General features: G+C 34.5%; 1 protein-coding gene across 6 annotated transcripts in view; it reads left to right on the top strand.

The window, feature by feature from the left end:
* EPHA7 (EPH receptor A7) overlaps positions 1–25,881 on the top strand; it is a 219,322-nt gene that overhangs the window by 179,125 nt on the left and 14,316 nt on the right. Inside the window, exons 7-14 of one of the 6 annotated variants that reach the window (XM_044002118.1) lie at positions 1,027–1,195; positions 8,951–9,059; positions 9,794–9,849; positions 14,490–14,603; positions 15,713–15,898; positions 16,531–16,592; positions 18,664–18,873; positions 20,611–20,760. In XM_044002118.1, the coding sequence (XP_043858053.1) occupies positions 1,027–1,195; positions 8,951–9,059; positions 9,794–9,849; positions 14,490–14,603; positions 15,713–15,898; positions 16,531–16,592; positions 18,664–18,873; positions 20,611–20,760 (1,056 nt within the window). The other 5 variants (XM_044002117.1, XM_044002116.1, XM_044002115.1 and 2 more) reach the window with 5 other exon arrangements.

The following is a 25,881-nucleotide window of genomic DNA, read 5'->3' as shown; positions in this document are numbered from 1 at the left end:
AGTTGGGACCACTGTTTAAGGAGGAATAAACCCCAGCCCAGGTTGGTAATAAAGCAGCTCGGAGCTTCCATGCAGGTTACCAGTGGAACCAAGACCATAAATGGCTGTCATACTTCTAGCCCAGATGAGATAGAAACCTAGTCTGAAAAAAACCTGATTGATTTGCTAATTAAATGAAGTGGATTTTTAAGTAACATTTTTCTTCCATTAAGGACAGCTAGGTCTCAGTACAAATAAGGAACCCGTTGAAATGATCAGAGGTATTTGATTTTGCTCTATTCGGTATTATAATCATGGTATGTAAAATATGATAGTTAATTCCAGGCAAAAGGAAATATGTTGTATAAATACGAATAAATGCACTACTTCAGAGCATTCATTTTTCACACTAATCAGAACCTAGCTATACAACAAAAGGAGAGACACATGCAGAGTTTTCAATTGCTTTTTTTAACTTCTTTATGTTTTTTGAAAGGGCTTGTGAATGATTACTTTATATTATTTGTGATCAGTTTTGTTCCAAAGCATATCTACAAACATACATGAAAAATGTTTTTTGAAACTCATGAAGGGAGATCAGTAAGAATTACTAATGGAAGATTCCCAAACATGTTCAAAGGAAAACAATTTGCTTTTATTAACATTTAAGGGATATAAAACAACATTTAAGAAGTATATTATAGATTTATGGTCCTCTACTGAGAGTCATTTTTCCTTGTTTTAACTCACAGACAATATGAGTCTATTTGTAGCTAAATATTCCATCTTCAAAGTACACCCACCCCTCCAAAAAAAAAATTAGTCATAAAATTCCAGAGAGAAAATGAGCAAAGGCATGTGCTTTCCATTTACATAGTATATCAACTTAGGAACACCTCAGTGAAACAGCAGTGTGTAACATTCCACAGGGTGCAGCATAGTCTCTATGAGAACAATACAGCAAATTGAAATAAATGAGCAACAATTGGTTGTCACACTGCCTGGTTGCAACAATAATTAAATATGCACTGTAAATATTGTTTCTAGGATCAAAGGGAACGGACCTACTCTACAGTAAAAACCAAGTCCACTTCAGCCTCCATTAATAACCTGAAACCAGGAACAGTATATGTTTTCCAGATTCGTGCTTTCACTGCTGCTGGCTATGGAAATTACAGTCCCAGGCTCGATGTTGCTACACTAGAGGAAGCTACAGGTAAAATGTTTGAAGGTAATTACCATCAATGCTTTGGATTCTGACCCTCTCTAAGTCTGATACAATCTCCAAAGATTAATGTGTACTGAGGATCTGGATCAATTTTCATTTGTACCATTTTTATATCTAGTCTTTGTAAAGTAAAAAAGAAGACAAAATTTCTAATGTATTGTGACACCACTCAGAATAGATTATATACTTTTATATGGCAAAGATAAATTTTTAGTTTTGTACAATAAATCATACATGTTTTAAAATAGATGTAGTATAAGTATCTTTTCAGAAGATATGTAAAGTAGTTTAAGAACAAAATAATTATGCCTTCCCTTTCTTGAAAAGGGTGGAATTCACAAAGATAAATTTGGAATTTCAAAAGACTAAATTATTGAAGAATTTTCAAGGGGATTTGGAAAAAAGAAGATAAAGTTTCTCCCTACCAAAGAGGTCATTGTTTTGATGTGTATAGAGACTTTACTCTGAAGAATTCAAAGCACAGAACACATGATATTAAATTTGTAGTATCTAATAAACTGCCAGATGAATGGTTCATGTACTCAGGAGAATCTGAAACATTCCTGAAGAAATCTTATATACTCTTTCTTTTCACATATAATCTACCTTTTGTTTTTATGAGATGTGTATTTGTGAATCTATGTTTTATTAAGTCTGGGTGATTCTTATACTAGCTATAGGAAAAGGGTTGCATTCTCTCTTGGTTTTTTAGCCCTCTGGATTTAGGGTACAGTAGGAGTTGGTAATTACTAGTAATGCCAATAAATGCCAGTGGGACCAATGCAAAATTGAAGTCATTCTGCCTGTGGTTGGCATGGTCAGAACTTCTAAATGAGTTTAAGTAAGGGAAATTGAAGACCAAGGAGAAGTTTCATAAAAACAATTGGTTCCAAGAAGATCTCCATTTCTTTCGTCATGTATTCCATTCAGTTTTATAAGCAATTTTTATGCACTGTGCTAGGTGGTAGGGCATTAAGACAAAACAAAAATAGTTTTGTGCTCAAAGAGCTTATAGTCAACTTGAAGGAAAGAATATGAATCCACTCTATAAAGATAGGTTGTGAAGGGGCAGAAATTCCTGACTATTTTTGATCTTATGTTAGAAATACTGTGGATCCAATAACACTTTCTCTAGCAGGGGAATGGTATGTCAGATTTCTACTTTAAGAATCTCAATTTGGCTGCTGTGTGCAGCATAGACTGGAGAGAGGAGAGATGGATTCTAATGATTAGATAAGATGTTGTGCATAAGCTAATGGAACTCAAAATCTGGGAAACCAACTCTGGCTGATTTAGTCTGAACCCCAGAGCAGGATTCTTTAGCTATATTGGAACCCTTGTTTTGTTTTTGTTTTGTGAGGCAGTTGGGGTTAAGTGACTTGCCCAGGGTCACACAGCTAGTAAGTGTTAAGTGTCTGAGGCCGGATTTGAACTCAGGCCCTCCTGACTCCAGGGCCAGTGCTCTATCTACTGTGCCACCTAGCTGCCCCGGAACCCTTGTTTTTAAATGGGACCTCTCATCCCCTCAAACAAGGATTATATCATAAAACTTCAAATCCATGATCCGAAGGTAGTACTACATGCTCTGATCAGACTAGCCACTCACTGTGGGTTGATATCCTGAACATACATGTGTCATTGTCATACCCTATGGCCATTACAGATGAGAATGAAGCAACAAGTAGGCACTATTCAGGTACTTCAGCCTGGCCTCTAGCCTCTTTCTTGAAGCCTCTTGTCTCCCCCTCATCCTCATACTCTTCAGTCCTAAAACACAAATATACATATGGCCCATAATGGTGGTACATTCTCAGAACTCTGTGTATTGGGGTGATTAAGTACCTCGTAAAGGGAGAGGACCAGATTATCTTCCACATCACAATCCTAATCTTAACACCAGATTACTACCATTAAAAATAGTTAGGTAGGGCAGCTAGGTGGCACAGTGGATAGAGCACCGTCCCTGGAGTCAGGAGTACCTGAGTTCAAATCTGGCCTCAGACACTTAACACTTACTAGCTGTGTGACCCTGGGCAAGTCACTTAACCCCCAATTGCCTCACTAAAAAAAAAATAGGTGGATTTAAATCTTTTTATCATTGAGCAATTTTATTTAGATATTTTGAAGGCTTATAGTGGTATCAGATTTAAAGCAATAAGGGCCTTATAGATCAGCAAAGGCAATAACCTTTTCATTTTATAGATAAGGATAGTATAGACAAAGAAAATAAAATGATTTACCCAAGATCACATAGGGAATAGTAGCACTGAAGCTTAACTTTAATCCATTCTTTACTAAAACTTGTTTCAAAAACAAATATAGTAGATTTTTTATTCTTTTGAAAGAATTAATGAACTATTTATGTTTTAAAGCAACCAGTGAATAATAAATAGCAAAATTTTTTTGCTTATTAAAAAAATCATTCTGGAAAGTAACTATACCTTTCACAGGATAATGACATGTGTTACATGATAATGAGTAGTCAAAACTGATCCATTCATAATAATTTATAAAGTTTATAGGGATTGAGGAAGGGTGACTCTCTTGCCTGACAATTAAAAATAAGGATATTTATGTGGTGCTGGGGATTGGGAGAGGAAGGAATATGAAGGAACTGTTCTTGGCCTATTTTCCCTCTGTTTTATGAATTGTGCTGGACTCAAATCAGGGTTTTAATTTTTTATTTATTATTGAAGGAGATGCCTCTGTTGAGTCTGAGCTGCCTATTTAAATTGACATAGTCTTCATTTTTGGCTTCCCTACCTTTACACAGTAGCAACTCAAAATTTTATTCTTTCTCTATGGGTATACTTGAGTTCACTCTATCAGTGAGATCACAGGAACAGTTCCTATGCACAAGTTGCCACAGAAGCTTCCTAGGCTTTTGCTTGCTAAAATATTTATATACACTTTCAATACTCTGAGAAATAACATGTGAATCTTGGTTCTGATTTTCATGAAAATCAAAAAATTTAAAAAGGATTAAAATCAGTGTAATATATATTATTCACCTTTTTGTTTCATCCATTCTATTTTTGTGGATTTTTGTAAAATTTGAGGGAGTATATTTGGGAAACATACTTATTCCCTAACCTATAGCCAACTTTAATTTGCTGCTTTTGCTAACCACATTGTTCACTAAGAATGGCCAAGTAGTAATGGTCTCCCCAGCCTTTTATTGTTTTTATAAAATATGGCCGAGTGACAGAAACATTTTTTAACATATTTGAAATAGAAACCATAAAGACAGAACTGTCACCTAAACCAAACAAACATAGAAAATGGCCACGTAGACAGGCAGGGCAATCTAGGTTGATACGAAGATCCAGATCTGACTCATTTTAAGAGGGCAAATCATTGTTTCTTTATTATAGTAGCTAAAAGAGAATTTATATGTTTGGATACTAAAACAATCATTAAAAAATTTTGAAAATAGGTTTGTGTGGCTTTTGGTAAAATGAAAGAATTACTACAATCTAACTTTTGCCACTCATGTCTATTCATCTCAATAATATCATCATCAAAGTTCAGAATTTTAACATGCTGCTCCCCTTTTAATAGGTATCCCATCTGCTCAGGAAAGACTATAGTGCTTTCTTGTGGGTTCTATAGCTGCAACTACTCTCTCACATTCTCTAATTTGGGGAAGGTATAAAAATAGCTTATTAAACTACTACTTTTGCTTATATTTGTAATATTTACTTATTTGCTTACAATTAAAAGAATTCTTAAATTTATTTGGGGGCTAAGGTAAGTAGGTATATAAGGTCTAGTTAATTGAATCTTGGGTTATCTCAGTGGTAATTGGAAATCGTTCTTGGTTTTACTCTTAGTGTTGAAAATTTTCCAAAATAATCTCTGCTTCTCCTCTTTAATAAAATAAATAAACAGCATAATTGAACTCTTTGGTTTTAAAATAATTCTGCATATTATAATAATTCAGGTTAAACTTTTGGAATACATTTCTCATATTACAGTACTATTCGAGGAAGAATTGATTGGTTAAATACATATTGATCCTAGTATATGCCCTGGAAGTCTTTGTTGCTTACTACATGCCTGCTATCAGAAACACTTTGCTTTGACCAAGCAACTTTGCTGAAAGCAGTAGTGAAAATGTGTTGTTTTTTTAAACCAGTCAATTGAAAGCCCAAATAGATATTTTGGGAACATTTATGTTCTACTTTCACGAGACAAATGAAAAATCAATGAATTGGTATCACAAGCTAATATTTAAGAAGCATTTCTAGGATAATTGCAATAAAGAAAATTGCTTGGAAAATCGAGAAAGCAGAGTTCATGATCCAAATTTATCACTAATGGTGTGACCTTAACCTTGATGGTGGATAAGTCACCTCACATCTCTGAATCTATGTTCATTTGTAAGATGGGAGATTAAACTAAGTATCTAAGGTAAAGTCCTTTGAACCATAACATTGATTGATCTTCATATCATAGGATAAGTATAGATGAGATCTAATATGGTTATCCAATCCTAAAAAGCAGTTTGGTACCATGAAAAGAGAACTACCTAGAGATCCAAAGGATTTGAATTCAATTCTTTGCTTTATCACTTATTAGACACTGAGCAAGTGACTTAACTTTTCTAGGCCTCAGTTTCCTCATCTGTAAAATGACAAGATTGGACTAAGGTATCCACTAAGGTTCCTTCTAGCTTAAAAATCTGTGCCACTATCATTTCATACCTTTTACATTTACCATGAGTGTATAAGGATAATTGGTATTTATATCAATCACCCTGTTACCTTTCAAGATCCCAAAGTGCTTTATGATCAAAGAAAGAACAAAATGTGCTCAATATAGCTTCACTTATTTATTTGTATCCTAATGCTTTTAAAATTGGGAACCTGGGCAGTGTGTTTGTATATTACTCTAACCTGAATATTCATTTAATCAGAACAGTCTCTTCACTACCCACTCTAGAGAAAAAGTATAAATTGTAAGATATACATAGCAAAATGATTGTTGTGCTTTTAAATTAGGCAGTATCACTACATCCCAAACTTCCTTTCCAAAATCAATTTGTGATGAAATAGGCTGTAATTTTTGCTACTGATGTTGAATATGGAAAGACTGAAATTCATATTTAAGCCTGATTCAAAAAGTGAGTGATGCTGAGAGACCTTTTTTCCAAACTTCTCAGCCTTAACTATATATAGAAAAGAATAAACAAAGACACACAAATTCCAATTTACCATTTATCTTAGTCCAAATCTCTCATTGGAGCCTGTTTCTGAAGCTAATGAGAGTATTGAACCTAAGACAAGCAGAGAATTAGACTCATGGGACACAATCTGATTTGCGGAAAATTATTTCAACCCATATGTGTATAAATCTTTCCACCCACATGAACAGAGTGCCTCCATTTTCCTTCCTCTTCAAATATATTTGAAGAAGCAGAATAAGAAAGAGAGAGGAAAACACACCAAACACTTGAAAGCTGTCTTTGGTCCATTGTTTAACAACGGGTTATAATTCAGAGATTAAAGCTTAACAGTGGTGTTTTTCTGCTTGGTTCCCTTGGGTGGGAGGGAGGGGTAAGAGAGGGAGTAAAGCAGCAGGTGCTGAATTAGAGAGTGTATGTAATGACCTCAGTTCAGAAACTGTGTCTAGACCAGGGGTGGAGGATGTTTGATGCATTTTCAGTCAGGGTATACCTGTTGCCCGTATGTGCGTACATGACCTCAGATCATTGCAGTCCACAGAATTGGGCATGCAAATGAATCACACTTTTTAAAAAAGGACCCATAGAAAGAACTTTATGCTTCCCACTGTGGTGAAGCATGGTGAGATTACATATAATTTACTACTCCTACTCTATCTGGAGACACAATCCTTTATTCCCCCAGAGAGGGTGAAGGATTTTCCACTCACTCTGCCTTGCATCAGAGTGCAGATGTTGATTGCTTCAGGAGAAAGCCATGTTCATTTTCATGGCAATGCAAATTATAAGGAAGTACTTGCAAACTGGATCTTACAATGGGATGAGCATTCATCAGTTATTGTGTTATGTGTCTCTGATGGGTATATGAAGTTTATTGTTCCCCATTGTTTCATTGAGGACTGGATATTTAAAATTAAAAAGAAAAATATGATAATCATGCAGTTCCTCTTTAATTTTTGCCTTTATAATCTCCAGTGCCAAACAGTGCCTGAAGCATTGTGAGCACTGAATAAATACTTATTGAATCTAACCCAAACTAACCTAACCTAACTTAATTGAACACACAAAACAAAACAAAAAACCTTAATCAATTTGCGCACAGTTGAAGAAAGAAAAATCAGGATTGTTATAAATTCAGTATTTTTAAAAAGATACAAACAATAATCTAAATTCATCTTATACAAAGTGTCTGTCTTAAAATGTTTTCCTGCTGTATTTGCTGCATTCAAGGGTCATATGATCATAGAGATAGAAGTAACTTCAGAACTAATCTAGTTCAAATTCATAATTTTATAGATAAAGAAACTAATTCCCAAAAAAGATTTGTCAGTAACACAGTTTGTTAGTAACAGAAGCAGGATTCGAATTCAGGTATCTAGGTATCTTCCAATGTCCTTTTCCCACTATACAGTTATCCCTCATTTGTAAATTTACATTTTAATTAAAATGAATACTTCTAAAGTATCCGTAAGAGTACTTAGAGAAAAATAAAATCTGTTTTGTAAATAGGCTCTGCATTTTTCCTGTAATGTTGTTTACCATCATTTTACTTAGGATGCACATCGTAAAAATATAAGGTAAATTTCAGCCAAATTCTTATATGAATTATGGTAAACCTTAAGTGTGTTATGGCCTTATTGCATTGTAGTGCTTTAACTTTACAATGATGATCAAAAAATAAAATGATCTCAAGTATTCATAAAGGACTTAGAAAAAATTTTTTAAAATATATAACTCACAATGACTATAGAAACCTCAGGTGCTATTGTAAATAAATGCATGTTGACTAAAAGATTGACCCTATCACTTTTCCCATTGTACCCAGTGGGAAATCAAAGCATGTTTGTTGTTGTAATTCACTCCTTTCAGCTGTCTTGGACTATTGTGACCCTATTTGGAGTTTTCCTGGCAAAGATAATGGAATGATTTGTCATTTCCTTCTCTAGCTCATTTTACGGATGAGGAAACTGAGGCCAACAGGGTTAAGTGATTTGTCAAGCATCACACAGATAGTAATCTGAGACCAGATTTGAACTCAGGTCTTCCTGACTACAGGCCTGGATCTCCAACAAATAAGGAGGGGTGAAATGACTTGTTCCAATTCACACAGTGAGCCAATAGCAGAACAGAGTTGAGAACCCGAGTCCTTTGAAGATAGTCTAGGTTCTTTTGCTTCTAAACTGTCAAAAATCAATGACAAATCTATTTATCTCTGCTATTTGCCTATCTGTAAAATTTATAAAAAGTATATTTCTTTAAAGTATCTTATAGTAACCTAATATCATGTCAAAGACCCCTTTGACAGTCTGTTGAAGCCTATGGACCCCTTCTCAGAATAATGTTTTAAAATATGCAAGATTGCAGTGGAAACCAATTATATTAAAATATAGCTATGAAGTTAAAAAAGAAAGAAAAATTCATAGACCCCAAACTAAGAACCCCTGCGTTACAGACAAGTAAATAGACTGTTATGATTCTTACTTATAAGGGTTTTTCTAACCTAACCAGTGCTTCCACATATTTTTCAGTTATCCTCTGGTACTTTTATCTCTTTGCAGCTACAGCTGTCTCCAGTGAACAGAATCCTGTAATTATCATAGCTGTGGTTGCCGTAGCAGGAACTATCATTCTGGTCTTCATGGTATTTGGCTTCATCATTGGAAGAAGGTATAGCACACATTTCTAGATTAACTGGTTTGGTCTTTCCTGATCTGGGCCTACCTGTAACTTGTTAGATTCTGATATGTGAGAATTATTACACTGTAATGAAAATGTTCCTCATCACAGCAAGATAAAAGACATGCATTCAATACAAACGAGTAGCTTAACTCCTGTGTTTTTTTTCTTTCTTTCTCTTTTAATTTTTTGGTCAGATGGGAGATGTCTTATATGTTTTTGTAATAAAACCACCCCATTTGGTTACCTTTGAGTTATATTTTTTGCATATCCAATGCAAAGTACCTAGGAAAACTATTTTAGTCTTGATGCTATTCAAGCAATAGTATGTGGAGATGTGAGCCCACTGCTAAATTTAAAATAATTGCATTTTTCAGTCGAAAAATTTAGAACCATCACTCATTTGTAGAACAAAATCAGACTTTTCCTTTATTACTTTGAGTCTCAGAGCTTTGAAGATTAATATAATTTAATATATTCATTTTTCTTTATGGAATTAACTCCATATCATTAGGTATGTTTTATAATATAGAAGGGGATTGGGGGTTCTAAATTTTAGCTTGTTTGTTAGCAAATAAAGAATATGCATGTTACTTGAAATTTTTAAAATTTTATTTTATTAGAAACATAATCATCATCAAATTAGAATTGGCTATTTGAAATATGTATTTCTAAAGTAAAATCTCCATATTAGGTCATAAAAATTTTCCTCCCCTCCCTTTTAGGCACTGTGGCTATAGCAAAGCTGACCAAGAAGGAGACGAAGAGCTTTACTTTCATTGTAAGTGTTTGGCTTTTCTTTATTAATACATAACCACATTATAATAAGGGACTTGATTAGTGATAATAATTACATGGAAAAAAATTACTAAAGCATCATGCTTGGTTTTAAATTAAAAGCTTTAAATGAATGCTCTAGGAGCATTTAAATGGAAAATTTGGAATAAAAAAATGCATGTTGCAATTGAAAAGCAAATAAAATGTATGCTGAAATAAACATTTTTTCATTCCCTAGGATTTAATGCACTTGTAGGCTATGCAGTTATTTTTCTTTGGCATTCTTTCCTTCTGTGGTGTTTTGCCTAAGTATGTCACACCATCCTAATGATTCCCCATGAGATCTTATAATTGATAGCTGCCTGGTAAAGTGACTTTCCTCAGGCAAGCTCCTCACTAGGAAACATGGGGTCACCATGTCACCCCACAAATAATGCTAAGCTGGTCAAGGATGCTCTCTGTTCTTGCTAGCGTAAACTTTATATTATAGATAGGCATCATGAAATATAGCTAGTATATATAGCACAGGAAAAATAAGGCACAGAATTTTTCTATCTTGTGTTCTTGAGATATATCTTATTATAAAAGTTCATATTTCTATATCAGTAGATTATCTCAAGACACATTTCATACAATAAAATTTGCATATTCTTGAAGTCAGTAAGTTTTGGGTACTTTTAAATTCTGGGCCCAGAATTTATCATAATGTTTTGCAAGAATTGATCATTTAAAACTTTTAATTAGATATGTAGGCAATCTGAGCAATACAAACAATGGGAATAAGACTATCTACAAATATTGATTTATCCAGAGAAAAATAAAAGTATGCCAATAAAGCACATCATCTAATTCATTTCAGTTTTGACACCAAATAATTTTCTTTTTTTATAAAAAGCCAGTGTCCTCTTTTCATTTAAATAAAATAGTAGTTATACCATTCTATTTTTTGTCCCTTCTAGTTTTAATCTTGTTTTATACTGCTTGGCTGGCAATAATGGCAAAAAGGCAGAGCTCAAAGAAGTGGCATAAAAATGACTTCTCTCATTGCTTTTAAGTGTTATAATAGTATTTAATAAAATTATGCCATGTAAGTTTCTTAAGGTCACTACCGAAATGAGTGAGAACTAAATGTAGCATGTGCTATTTTAATAGAGGAATTAATGATTTCCAAAAAAACTGAAAATGCTTTATGGGAGATCAACATGTTGATAATATTCATCTAATAATCCCTTAAGTGTGTGAGTTTTTACTTGTCAGAACCATTACTTGCCCATAGTCCATGTTCCCCCTCTTTAGAGAAACAAGGATATTATATCACCTAAGGACTAAAGATCAGCTTTTAGTCTTTTACCAACAAAAAGGGTTGTGGCTACTGTATAATGGAAAGATGGGAAGGTGTCACTTCATTCTTTGTAATTGTATCTGCCCAGTGTCTGGCACAAAGTAGCTACTTAAAGTTTTTATTGGTTTGATTTTCACATCAACCACTCCCAAGTAGACTCTGATCCTCATGCCAATTCTAAAATGACTTTTCTTATTCTTAAACTCCTGTACTTCAATTTTCTTTAAACTAGAGAACACTTAGGAAAGTCAAAGGAAGGCTTATTTCCCTTACCTCCATAACTAGAGGTGTGGCCAACACTATCCCAGACATTAAGGAGAGGATCAAATTGAAAACATCTCGGGTTTTATGTGCCATATATTTGATACTGTTTATGGGGAAGAGAGCAGAATAAAACAGGTCCTTTCATATTTGACTTGTGATTATCATTGTTACACAAATAGAATGAGGGTTCGCACTTCTGAGCAACAAGTATTTTTTCAAGTACCTAAGAAAAGGAAAGTAGTAATAAGGTGTCACTTACACAATGCATTTCAATTTGTTTCCTTGTTAATATTGCTTTTTGAAACTGAGGTAAAAATGGAATTCCAACAGTTGCCTAAACACCATATGCCGAGTTGTCATCGCCCAGTTTTAATATTTTAATGCCATTCATTTATTTCACATTTGACATTCAGTTTGGGACTAGGAAAAACCAATTATGTTTATTTCCTTCGAACATAGGTAAAATGATATTGCCATACAGTAACAGTTTTCGTTGACAGCCCAAAATGTTAATGATGCTGGTTTTCAAATGTTTAACTTTCTTTAAAAATGGAAATCAGTTTAAACCACCCACACTTAGAATTGAGACCAAGAAACTGGCCAGAATACTGAGAGATTGTCAGTTATTTCTTTCTTACTTGTTTCAGTACATCCAGTTACTCCCAATCCAATAACCAGGAAAAAAATATCCTCCAGAGCAGTGAGCATACGCTATTATTGATGGCTTAGGATATTTGTAAATCACTCTTTTTAGAAAATACTTGTTCAGGATCATTGGATGGAAATTCTGGCATTGAATTTACTCTGCTGGCTATATCCAGAATGGGGGTAAAGTACAGCACTAGGGTCACCAGCTATTTACAAGTTGGTGTCTTTTCATTCTTTTCATGTATGTACAATTTACCTATGTGCTAAGACACCAGATTGAATTTTCACAGCAACTTGAAAGCAACCATTTAACTGGCTTTTAGAGCACTGGATTTAATAGACTGTCCAGTCTTTTATTTCAAACTCTCTCAACTTTCCATGGCCCCAAGTGCTACATTTAAAGGTATAAACACAATGGAGGAGTTTTAAGTGAAGCAATTCCAATTTACATTTTGTTTCCTCCTACCATTTTCTTCTAACAATGTCTTAGAATTCAAGCCAGCAGTATTTCATGTTGGTATGCCAAAATAGCTTTGGCCTGTCAAAATGTTTTATGACAGCTTGAATAAAGAACCATCAGAGACCCATTTGAGATGCAGAAGGTTACCTCCAATCTAGGCCCCTTATAAAAAAAAAAAGGAAAGAAAGAAAGAAAGAAAGAAAGAAAGAAAGAAAGAAAGAAAGAAAGAAAGAAAGAAAGAAAGAAAGAAAGAAAGAAAGAAAGAAAGAAGAAAGAGAGAGAGAGAGGATGGCTCATTCTCCATCTGCCTGCCTGAAAACACAATATAGGAGGTTAACCTATTGTTTTCTTCCCCTCTCTCTCTTTCTCTCTCCCCCTTTCTCCCTGTCCTCCTGCTTCTTCTCTCTTTTCTCTTTCTATCCTCTTTCTCTGCTTCTTGTCTCCCTCTTTTCTTCTTGTTTTATTTTTGTTGTTCAGCTTTAGTGACAAATGAACATCTGTCAGTTCTATAAACTGCAGCCAAAAAAAAATATATATATATATAATAATCAAATTCGGATAAACAATCAACTCCATGAGGACAAACCTAGAGTTTCAAAATTATTCCATTCTTTTCTTTATATGTTTCTATTTCATTTTTCATTATGCTTTTTTTAATCCAACAGTTAATTCAATTCCACAAGCATTTATTAAGCACCTACTATGTGCAAGGAACTTAATAAATGCTTAATATCATTTGATGACATAAACACACTTAAGTTGTGGTATGATATGTATGGAAATACATTATTTTTAAAGCATTAAGCTTTAATTAAAAGATTGTTCAGTTGCTTCCTTAAACAATGGAACTACTGTTTAAGTTCTGACATATTTTTTTTCATTGCATTAGTTGACCAAACAGTATGCCAATCATTTTTATCTACATCTTTAATCAAACACATAGATTGGGAACACATGATTATGAATGGATTCAATTTAAACTTGTCACAATCGTTATTTGTTACCTGCATGTACTGGGTATGATTTAAAGATGATTTTTATTCCTAAAGCCCTATGTGGTTTGAAATATGGCTGAATTTTAGGAGGAAAATAGCCTCCTTCAATGTAATAGTTAAGATCTGCTACTAGAGCCCTGTGACAGAAAATCACTGGAATTGTATTCCATGGTGCTCCCCTCCAAAATTCCCCCATTCCAATACCTGGTCACCACTTCCAAGGTGCAGCCTGAATTCTCTTGTCATTTGCCCAGCCATCAACTTCACTTTGTGCTCTGTAGATCTGGCCTCAATTGCCCTTGAAGCTGGAGTACAAAGTATGTCTTTTATGTATACCTCTTTGATTCTGTAATCACAGCCACTAGCATCTTGTATTAATTTTATGTAAATGTCAAGAGTGGTTGAACTTTTTTATATACAAATAAACCAAAAAGCAAAAGGAAAATGTCTAAATTATTTTAGTATTGCTGTCAAAGAAGTAAATGGATTTTGAGTTAAATTCTTCATTTTCATATTATAGGCATTTTGCCTGCTACTTTATTTTTTTGAATTACCAAAATGTGCCCGAGCCAATTTCAAGGCATCAGGGACATGGAGAAGATGTTCACAATATGGCAAAGTATGCCATGATAGCAGGGAATCTGAGTAGTCACCAAATCAGATAAGCTTGCCAGAAGATTTTGGTGGATATCTTTTTTTTTTCATTCACTAGGAAAAGAATGCAGTTTAGCCCTGTTTGAGCTGGATCCCAAGCTTGCCTATAGCTCCAGCATACTGAAGTAGTCTGTTAAAACTGCTCTGAATCAGGTGGTGTGGCTGCAAGCTCACTGTTCCAAGGAGCACTCTGCATAATGAAATTCCTGGGCTGACTGCACAATAAGTGCTTTGCTTCATCACAGTCATGCTTTCTTACATCATTACAGTTAAATTTCCAGGCACCAAAACCTACATTGACCCTGAAACCTATGAGGACCCAAATAGAGCTGTCCATCAATTCGCCAAGGAGCTAGATGCCTCTTGTATTAAAATTGAGCGTGTGATTGGCGCAGGTAAGGCTGTTGTGGCTTCCTTATTCAGCTGTTCCATTTAGCCAAGATCGAAAGTCATACATCATAATGACAGGCAAATAATTATGCCTCACGTATAGAACTTTTGCATTTACCAAAGCTGTTGGGAGCAATGAACCTGCACTTATAAAAATCTTGAGAAAGTGAACCATGTGGCACAAAGAGCTCATATACTTTTGCTCTTTTGTTGGCTTAAAAAACATTGGAGTTGTATAGATGACAAAAGAGTAGCTGCAACTTGTAGCTCAGGAAACAATTTGGTGGCACATTAAAAAAATCCCCAAAGTCCCTAATTATATTTGTCAGGGATATAAATTTAATTTACTTCTTTGAGCATCCACCATCTTCTGAGGACTTCACATTTTCAAATTTGCTTCATGTGTGCACATGAATCTAACAGATATGTCTATTGTTCAAGATGTGTAGTGAAATTGGCTTAGTCAGCTACTTCTAGATGAAAAAAAAATCCTTAATTTTTTCTTAGGGAATTGTTATTTCATGAAAAAAATAGATGTCTTGAAACCAGGATCCTGATGTCTGGCACAAGCTGCACACATGAATTACAGGATTTTTGTTAAGATTTTTAACAAAGCTTTTGCTTTTAGCTTTGGGAGGGTGGAAAAAGTAGTGACAGTGGCAATATTTATAGTTCCTTCATGTGTTATTGTGATTCTTATACAACCAGCATCCAGTTTAAAAATTCAACCTTAAAAAAACCCAAAATTTTGTTAAATAACTCATTGTTTATATCAGATAAAGAACTATCACATAGATTAGGCTAGTGAGGTTGTGTGAGTGGACAAAAATGTCCCTCTTTTTAAATCACTTTATGTTTGATTTAATTCACACCTTCCATTTCACAAATGGCTTCATTGTGTTTGCATTACTTTCAGACCTGAGGATAAAATCAGCCAGCAGCAGGGATGATGATGTCCATTGTAACCTAGACAGCTTTGCAAAGCTATTGAATAGAAATAGCTGCTTTATGGGAAAATGTGTGATTTAGAAGTTTGCTCCATTTACTTTGCAAGAGTGAATGTGACATGGAATGAGTAGCGATTTACATATATCTGCCTACTGTTTTATCTTAGGAGAGTTTGGAGAAGTCTGCAGTGGCCGCTTGAAACTCCCAGGGAAGAGAGATGTTGCAGTAGCCATAAAGACCCTGAAAGTTGGTTATACAGAAAAACAAAGACGAGATTTTTTATGTGAGGCAAGCATCATGGGGCAGTTTGACCACCCTAATGTTGTTCATTTAGAAGGGGTTGTCACAAGGGGTGAGTACCGCTTACATCTTTTATTTGGCTAATGGACTGAATAACAGAAATTTCTTTGATGTATGCATGGTCAGAAACCCAAATTATGAGCATATTTGCATTCTTTTAGTAGATTTTCTCTTTATGTCTAGCTTAAACAATACCTATTTTTTGCTCAACCTGAGGGAGAAAAATAGAAAAGGGACATGCATGATTAGGAGATGAAGATATTTTGCATTATACATTCATAAACTATAAGTGTATATATGCACACATGCATATATAGTTTTTACTTTCATTTTACTAAAAAGGTCATGCAAAAAAAGATGTACTTTCTTAGGTCTGTACATATTGTCTAAAGTGTCACTTTCTCTGAGTTCTGTTCTCACAGCAGGAGTCGAGAACACACTGACATTTTGATTTGTATGGTTTAATTTTGTGAATCATGACCGTGTTCCATGCAGACATTTAAAGACTTATTAGAGCTTAGTAACAGTGCTTGAGGCATTAGAAACACTCATATCTCAGCTATTCAACCCTAAAAGGAGCAACATGTGCTTTATACACACACATTTATGCACACAATGGTACTTCCAACATAGGCTACGGTTTCTCAGAATATACCGTTCTTTTTTCCCCCCCTTGCTTTTTAGGGAAACCAGTCATGATTGTAATAGAATACATGGAAAACGGAGCCCTTGATGCATTTCTTAGGGTAAGTAACTTAAAATACATATTACTTCAAAATAGACTCTGCATGCTACCAACTGAATGTCACAAACTATTTTTTTCAGTGTAAAATGTGAACATTATAAACATGAACAGATCGGGAATTTATATGAACAAAATCAGATTAAACATCACGGGACGAGACAGCCTTAAACTAAAGCTTTTCTGAACGTTTAAGTGGTACAATGTGGTAATGCAAAAGTGGTTTTCATTACCGCTAGATATTGAAGTTAAGAACTTATACCTGAAGCCCCATAGAGGGAACACATGCTAGAAAGTAGCATTTCATTTGTTCAGAATGGTGGAAGTCATCATAAAGATATCTGAACCATTACACAGGGGAAGTTCTAAGAAGATGAGAAAAGTGAAAAAACAATGCAGCAATTTCTAGTGGAAACCACAATATGACTAGAGTGTCTTGGGTTATTCTGACAGCACACAAAAGCAAGGCATAAAATGTAGCAACGCCTTACAAATTATTTTAAATAATTGAATGTGATGTGGTTTCTTTCATAAATAAGTTTTAAATAATTTCTGACTGTTTAGTCACAGTTAGTTACATGCCTTTAATCCCAGTGCATACATAAATGTCAGCTTTCAACTACAGACCAGAATGGCAGACAGAATTTTATTTTATGGTAATAAACAGTAATAATAATAGCTAGCATTTATGTATCACTTTAAGATTTACAAAGAGCTTTTCAAATATTATTCCATTTGATATCCACAACAACCCTATGGGGTAGGTGTTACTATTATACCCAGTTTACAGAGGAGAAAACTAAGTTGGACAAAGCTAATTGACTTTATGATTGTCACATAGCTAGTAAGTATCTAAGGGCAGATTTGACTCCAGGTTCAGGACTCTAACCACCACACCACCTAGTTGCCTATACACAATCAAGTATTAAAATTATTATGATAACAATTACACACTGGTTTTTAAGTTTTAAAATTGCTTTTCTCAAAACATTGCTGACCCAATAGTGTGAGGTATGAACTGTAAGTATCATTATCCTGAGTCTACAGATGTTAACACTGGAGCCCAGGCAAGTTAAGTGATTTGCCTTATTTCACATATTTACTAAGTGGCAGAACTGGCACTCAAACTCGGGTCTTCTGACAATGGTTTCAGGGCTCTTTTTATTCTACTAAACTTCTGCACTATTTTAGATTTTTTTTCCCCTTTATTAAAATTAGGTATTATGGCCCAAAGGTGGTCTGTCATCTTTAGTCACTCTACAATTCATGCATTATTTTTTTAAAAAGAAAAGAAAAATCATTGAACTATAAATATTACTGGATTGGAAATACCTGCCAGGCCTACAGACTATAGAACACAAAGACTTCCAGATCCTAATTCCCCTAGACCCATATTTGCACAGATCTCTGGAGGGCCAGTCTTATAGATGACAAGAAATAATCCAACCCAATCACTGCCATTACCTCTCAGTCCCATGCTTATACATACAAAGCTGAGAATGGAGCTAGACTAGACATAGAAACCAACCAGAACTTCCCTCTCTGCCCTTTCAGTGAATTACCCATAAGATATTATACAGTTATAAAGAAAGAATTGTCAGTAAAAAAATTGGGGAAAAAAAATACGACCAGAATTCAACCCAACATTTTTGGGGCAGAGATGGGAAACATAAGCTATCATTTGTCTTTGTGCATCTCTTTATACTGTTCTGGAATATTTGTGCCTAATTCTCCAGAATAGCATTTTTCTAACAGTTTTTATGTTTGGCTCTGCCCATGCTCAGGGTGGGCTTTTTCAGTTTTAATTATCTGCCTTGGCTATTGACATTTATGACAGTGACCAGATGATTGCTAGATTCCCATTATGTTCTGTGCTATCTGGGTACAGTCTATATAACTGATAAGCTCTAAGTTTATCCTTTTACAAGTGTCTAATATGGTATGGGAATTCAATAAATAATTAATTGCTCCTCTCTGACTAGGGAAGATGAGTTCATATATAGAAAATATCCCATGATGACATTTTCCCCATCAAAGTTGAGTTAACTGGATTTCAACTCTTGTCTTTCCTGCAGAAACACGATGGGCAATTTACAGTCATTCAGCTTGTAGGAATGCTGAGAGGGATTGCTGCTGGAATGAGATATTTGGCCGATATGGGATATGTTCATCGGGACCTTGCAGCCCGCAATATTCTTGTCAACAGTAATCTTGTTTGCAAAGTGTCAGACTTTGGCCTCTCCCGAGTTATAGAAGATGATCCAGAAGCTGTCTACACAACTACTGTAAGATTTTTTAAATGTACTGCTGTGCTCCTTCCTTCATATTTCCCCATTAACTGAAATTTAAATATTATAATGCAGCAATAATAATCTTCATAAAGCCCTAGAAATGCAAGACCAAATATATACTTTTTTTTTTTCAGGGCAACAGGGGTTAAGTGACTTGCCCAGGGTCACACAGCTAGTAAGTGTCAAGTGTCTGAGGCCGGATTTGAACTCAGGTCTTCCTGAATCCAGGGCCAGTGCTTTATGCACTGCGCCACCTAGCTGCCCCAAATATGTCCTTTTAAAATAATGGAGCTTCCCTTGTTTTGGAGAAATAATTTAACTTCTAGTAATCCATATACTCAGTAACAGGCCAAATGATTTTGAACTCAGAAGCATGTTCATCAGGTTTTACAGAGATATCTATATAAATAGCATATGCAGACTCACAAATCAATCCAGACTGGCCACTTTTTCACAGTCATAATAAATAAAAGGGCATTCTATCTTAAATGAAGACTATAAGCTTATTAGTGAAGATTTATAGATATTGTTCTCTTTTCTGCTTTTTATCATGCATGTGACTACTGCTAATGAAAGTTTGTGAAGTTTCACTTAAAATATCCTCTATTATAATAGAAGGTTAGCGGGGCACTTAGGTGGCATAGTGGATAAAGCACTGGTCCTGGACTCAGGAGGATCTGAGTTCAAATCCAGCCTCAGACACTTGACACTTACTAGCTATGTGACCCTGGGCAAGTCACTTAACCCTCATTGCCTCACCCCACCCCCCAAAAAAAATAGAAGGATAGGAATAGGGACTGGACCTCTGGTTTCATTTCATTGGTGTAGGGAATTCTGAATGAGGAGAATCCCTCTACCAATGCAGGTTGGCACCTTCTTGATAACTTAAGAGATTTGCCTAGGTCACTTAGAGGTTAAATGATATGTCCAGGATCACATAGCCAGTATATATTAGACATGGGATTTGAACTAAGTTCTTGATGGCTCCAAACCGAGATCTCTGCTCAGCACACCATGCCACCACTCTAATTGAGTGGCACTTTAAATTTCCTCAATAATGCTGAAATTAATGTAGCCATTTTCAAAGTACCCTCATATCCACTAATTTGACCTTCAAAACACTCCTTCCAGGAAGGCTTATATTGTAATCTCCATTTTATGCCACTGAACACAAAAAGCAATTTCCACTTTATATTCTATTCCATATTGTTAACAAATAGTACTATAGCTCTGATAGTATTATGGCTCTTGCCACTCAAATCCTTCCTCCATTCAACCAACAAAGAGATTTTCCTAAAGCTCAAGGTCCAACCATATCACCCTTCGCCCTCATCCCACCTCATGAAATGCCAGTGCCTCCAATAACCTCCAGGATTCAAAGCCCTTCATAATCTGTCCCATCTACCTTTCTAGTCTCCTTACACCTTGTCATATACTCCTTAATAAAATGACTTCCTTACTGCTTCATGAACAAGACACTCCTCTTGACTCAAAGCATTTGCTTTGGCAGTCCCCCCACAAATGGGATCCTTGACCTCCTCCTGGCTTCCTTTAAGTTCCACCCAAAATTCCTTTAATAGAAAGCCTTTCCCAAGCCCTTTTAAAGTACCTGGCATACAGTAGGCTCCTAGTAAATGTTTATTTATTTACATTGTTTGATGAATATGAGTACAATGGATATGTGATATACATAATCATATATAATTAATTGCTAATCTCTTTTTAAAATAGGGTGGAAAAATTCCAGTACGGTGGACAGCCCCAGAAGCCATACAATACCGGAAATTTACATCTGCCAGTGATGTATGGAGCTATGGAATAGTTATGTGGGAAGTAATGTCCTATGGAGAGCGGCCTTATTGGGACATGTCAAATCAAGATGTAGGTTTTTTTTAACCACACACAAATAATATACCCACATACATTTATGCTTTTGGTGAATTGTATGCCTTTAAAGAGTCATAAATTTTAAATCTAAGATTAATACAAATTGAAAAATGACAGTTGACCTAGTTTTCTTTTTACTATAATAATATACTTAAATATTTTCCTAAAATAATTTTAGGTTTTATTTTAGTAGTGGGATTTTTTTTTGTCTTATTTACCTTTGGATGTCATGTTTGATTAAAGTCAGTTCATTCATTTTTTAAGGGATCTAGATAACCCACTAAAACTATTAAAGCCAAATCATTGGTGCCTAAGGTCCTTTCTAATTCTAAATCTATGAATTTAGAATCCTAAACTTTAATATTTTTTGGAGGAGAGATCTTAGGCCTCTACAGAAAAAGGGAAAAGATTTTGTTCTGTATATTATTTTAGGTGGACTTTGAGTAACATAGGTATTGATACTGTCTTCATCCTCTTCTATAATGAACACAATACTGAACAGGAAAAAAATATATAGCAGTTTCTTGATTGTTTCTCAATAGATTAGGATTTTGGTGACATAAATCTGCAAAGTGATCGATCTTTTGATTTATTGAGATTGAGAAAATTAAGCTCAATGATATACCCCAAAAACCTATCTTACAGGAATACAGTAAGGAAAGGATTTTGACTTTATTGGAAGAGCTTGCGCTAGTTACATAGCTGAAAAGGAGAATCAGAATAATTATCTTAAATCTCTTATGTAGTATGTGAAGGACAAGTCTTATGAAATTTGACCTCCTTTAGAATGGAGAATGCAAATAGGATAGGCAATTTTTTTAATAACTGATAAAATTCGCAATTTATTATTTCCATTTTCAGAGAATGTACCATATTTGGGAAGGAAGACAATATCTATCTAGATGCCCAGAGAGTTCTATCTAGATAGATACTATACTATAAATAAAAATAATTAAAAATGAAAGAAATTTCATATTGATGTCTTTATCAGAAAATATTACAAAATTTGAGACTTAACTAATGAAATCAGTCATTACTTATTCCTTTCTTAGTCACAGATTTTATTTATTTTTTTAATCAAAGAAATCGATATTTTATGATCAACACTGATGTGTACTTCACTTCAACATTGTGGAATTAAATTATAGTTACTGTAGGAGCTGTGGGGATCTTACTATCAATTTTATTAGATGAACATGTAACTTGTATTTTTGTATACAAAAAACAGTGTATTTATTCAGTTTTCACATATAGTGGCTTATGTATAAGTAAAACAAGTGGAAATATTTTAAAATCTCTTGAGAAGAGAACATTAGACTGAATACTTACAAAGCAGCATATTAGTATGGATGAATAGGAATTATAGCTGCAGTTTGGTATAGGGGAATCCCAATGAAGAAACTTTTACTCCACTGCAGTTTTTAGTCAGAGCATTACCTGGGGGCACATAAAGATTAAGTGACTTGCCCAGGGTCATTTGTCAGTATGTGTCATGGGCAGAATTTTAACCTAGGTCTTCTTGACTCTGAGGCCAGCTCTCTATGTGCTCCCCCCTGGCTACCTCATAGTTAGGGGAATATATTACAACTGTAATATATAGAGTTTGTTAGGGAAAAGTGTGGATGAAGTTAAGTCAATCAGGGAAGTCTTCATTTATTTGAGTTTGTGGCAGATTTTTCTCCTTTTTTAGCATTATTTTAAAAGAAAAGAAATTAAGTAATGGATTAGATGGGGGGGGGGATTATTCCAAGAGATTGTGCTTAAAGGTTCCATTGTTGAAAAGTAGTAAATTCTTTGTGAGTCACCAAACCAGAATTTCATGGCTTTTTATTTTAGTAGAGAGTATTTATTATAAGAAAGGGGAAGGGAATAGGTGAAAAAAAAAAACTAAGCAGATGAGATCTTGGTTAATAAATAAACATTTTTTTAAAGTGTCTACAATATGTCAGGTACTATGCTGAACATTACTGATACGAAGAAAGGTAATTAAGAATCCATGCAGGCACAGTCTAAAGGGGTAGACAACTTGAAAACACCTAAATACAAATGTGATATATCCTATATTAATTGGAAATAATCAATAAAAAGAAAGCACTAGAATTAAGGGGAATTACAAAAGGCTTCTTGTAGAAGCTAGGATTTTAGCTGGGACTTGAAGATTGTTGAGAATAGTCTTTTAAAAGTCAGAAGAGTTCAAAGTTGATGCAAGAGGCCATAGGGAGCCTCTGGAAGCAATTGAACAAAATAATTCACTAATAATAATAAAATAATGCTTTGGCAGCTGTGCCTATGAGAGATTGCATGCTCACAACTCTACAGTACTAATTCCATAGTATTGATCATAAGACAACAAAAGCATCTACTAGAATGAAATAGAAATAGTTTGGTGATTCCATAATCATATTTAGTCAATAAAAATCACACCCTTTCCAATAATTAATATTTTTATTTTGTTAGCATAATCTTGTTGACATTTTTTTAAAGTAATTTAGATTGAGGTTTAAACCTCAGAAAGAAAACAAAATGGGAAAAAAGGCATTTTAAGTCAGTGCAATTCTTTGGTATTTTGGATTGAGTGATCGACATGAAAGTTCTTTTTTTTTTTAAGATAAAAGTCTAAATGATGAGTCAGTTTGGCAGAGTGCAAAGTTGTTAATATTTGACAGGTCTCAGTGTCAAAGATTTCATGGACTGTCAAAATGTGGGCAAACAAATCCTTGGGGCAGAGAAAAAGAAATATTTACATTCCCTAGACACTCCATAGAGTTTCATTTCTTTTGACACCTTCCTTCTGTAGTAGATCTAAACATAAAGGGGTCTGACAGGAATTTAAGATGACTAAAATTCAGTGTTTACTTACCTTTCAAAAAGGAATAATGAAAAGGGCTAAATTTAGAAAATTAGTATCTTCAATTTTAATATTTAATTCTACCAAGCATAGTTCAAAAAAGTATATTTGGAATATTTTTATTGATGAAAATTTACCCTCAAGAAAATTTAAAATTAAATAAATTTATTCAATTAGTGTGCTTCATAGTCTTTATGTGTTTTGATTGATAAAATTAGTTATTCTTGTGTCCATAAGTGAAATTTTTCTTCTTCCAAGAATAGATGTCTTCAGGGGAGAAAGAGAGGGACAAACAAACGTACTATAAGACATAGGTCATTCTAACTCCATATCTAATATTACAATATTCTAAGTTTAAATCACTAGTTCTGTGAGTTAGCTGGTTGTTAAACTTCAAGGTGTCTCATGACACCTTAATAGGACTTATCTACCATGTCATAGAGAAGTTATGATTTCCATTGCTAGAGGAAGTTTCTTCCCTGGGATCCCCCTATGCTGATTAAATTAAATATCCTTCATTTATATTTATATTACATGTGTGTATGTATACATATGCATGTGCATGTCATACTACAAACACAAAAATTATACAATTTTGGATTGATGCTTGATCATGATTATTATTAATTATTATTAATATTATTATTAGTTAATTTTGGTACTTCATTATTTCACACAATATGTGTAATGATAATTCATTTCAACTGTATAGCTAGGCACCAACAATCTCATTACCTTACTATCCACAAGTAGGAAAGTAGAGATTTAATGCAGTTATCTGGTTAATTTTAACTATATACACAGACAAATTGGATAATTTTTTAAATCTACTCTGGAGTGTGAAATATCTGACATTGATTAGCTAAGTCAAACCAACTGACCACTATACTTGGTGCTATGTATGGTTCCATGCCCATGCTAGTAGGAGATGTCAGGTATTATAGTATCAGTTTTATTATAAATGTAGTAAAGAACTCATAATATTGATTTCTGGGAAAGTATATTCTAAGTCATGCTTTGGCTTCCAGATTGACCCATAAAGTTTACTTAAAGTGTAATACAGATGAATTCTTGTTTCCAGATAAAATAAATAGAAAAAAATGTTAGAAGTAAGGCAGGAAACTTTAAACTATAAATTTACATAATCTTTTAAAAACTAATAAAATATGTAACAAAATATGATGGTTGGAAAGCTATTCTAACTAGCTAAAGTCTTGAAAATAGAAATTTTGGATGATCTAAATGGGATTTATGAGCATTTTGTCAAGATTTGAAGCAAATGGCACAAGTACTTTGTTTTGTCAAGAGAGGAAGAGGGAGCAACTAGGAGAGATCATTCAGAGGTAACAAAGTGAGAATGAGTTGGAAGAGACAAAGGATGTCAAAGAGGATTATGGGGAAAGATTTGAGGAAGAATTAGCTGAACTTTGAGAGGCAAAAAGGAAAAAAAAAAGGAAAGGGATTAATCACACTGAAGAAGGAGAAATTAAACAATACAGAAGAACCAATGATTCATACAATCTGTATACCACCACTAAGATCTTTGGCCAAGAGCAGCTTGCCTGCTGTCCAGATCAGGGGAAAGAATTAGGAAATAAAAGAGAGAAGGTAGAATAAGGGGGAGGAAAAGTTGGTCAGATATGGATACTTTTGAGTTGGTGTCAGGTTCTTACAACTCCTTACTGTGATGATCCACAGACCTTTGATACTGAAATGACTTAAGAAGGGGAAGTATGGCTGAAAACATATCTTCATTAATGCAACTTCTTCTGATATGTCAAACAACTTTTTGAGTGTTTTCCTTGATAAGTGACAGTTGATGTGTCATTTTTTTTTGTCCTCCAAGGGAAGATCACTTGTAGGAACAATGGTACAATGTAACCGGGTATCTCCTAAGGGTATCTTTCTAGCCTTACCATGGGAAGGAGATTCCAACTCTTAACTGAGGCCAACAAGGTTGTGACTCGCCCAGGGTCACATAACTAGTAACTATCTGAGAACAAATTTGAACCCGGGTCTTCCTGACTCCAGGCCTAGCACTCTATTCACTTTGCCACCTAGCTGCCCTAAGGAGAAGGCAGTAAAGGCCAAATTCCAGGGTATAGCCCTTGAGTGTCTGTGAGTTACAATCTATATTGTTGCTTCAGGTAGCAGGCTTTTCAAATCAGGAGAAAGGGAATTGCATTTCTTAAAGGCAGGAGCAATAGGCTTGTAGAAGGGATAATAAAATTAATTCAGGTTTAGTTAACCAGAGTATGGGGACATAA

This window comes from Dromiciops gliroides, chromosome 4 (assembly GCF_019393635.1).
Source record: "Dromiciops gliroides isolate mDroGli1 chromosome 4, mDroGli1.pri, whole genome shotgun sequence".
Classification (NCBI taxonomy): Eukaryota; Metazoa; Chordata; class Mammalia; order Microbiotheria; family Microbiotheriidae; genus Dromiciops; species Dromiciops gliroides.
The sequence above is the reverse complement of the archived record's forward strand: the minus strand, read 5'-3'. Positions and strand labels throughout refer to the sequence as shown.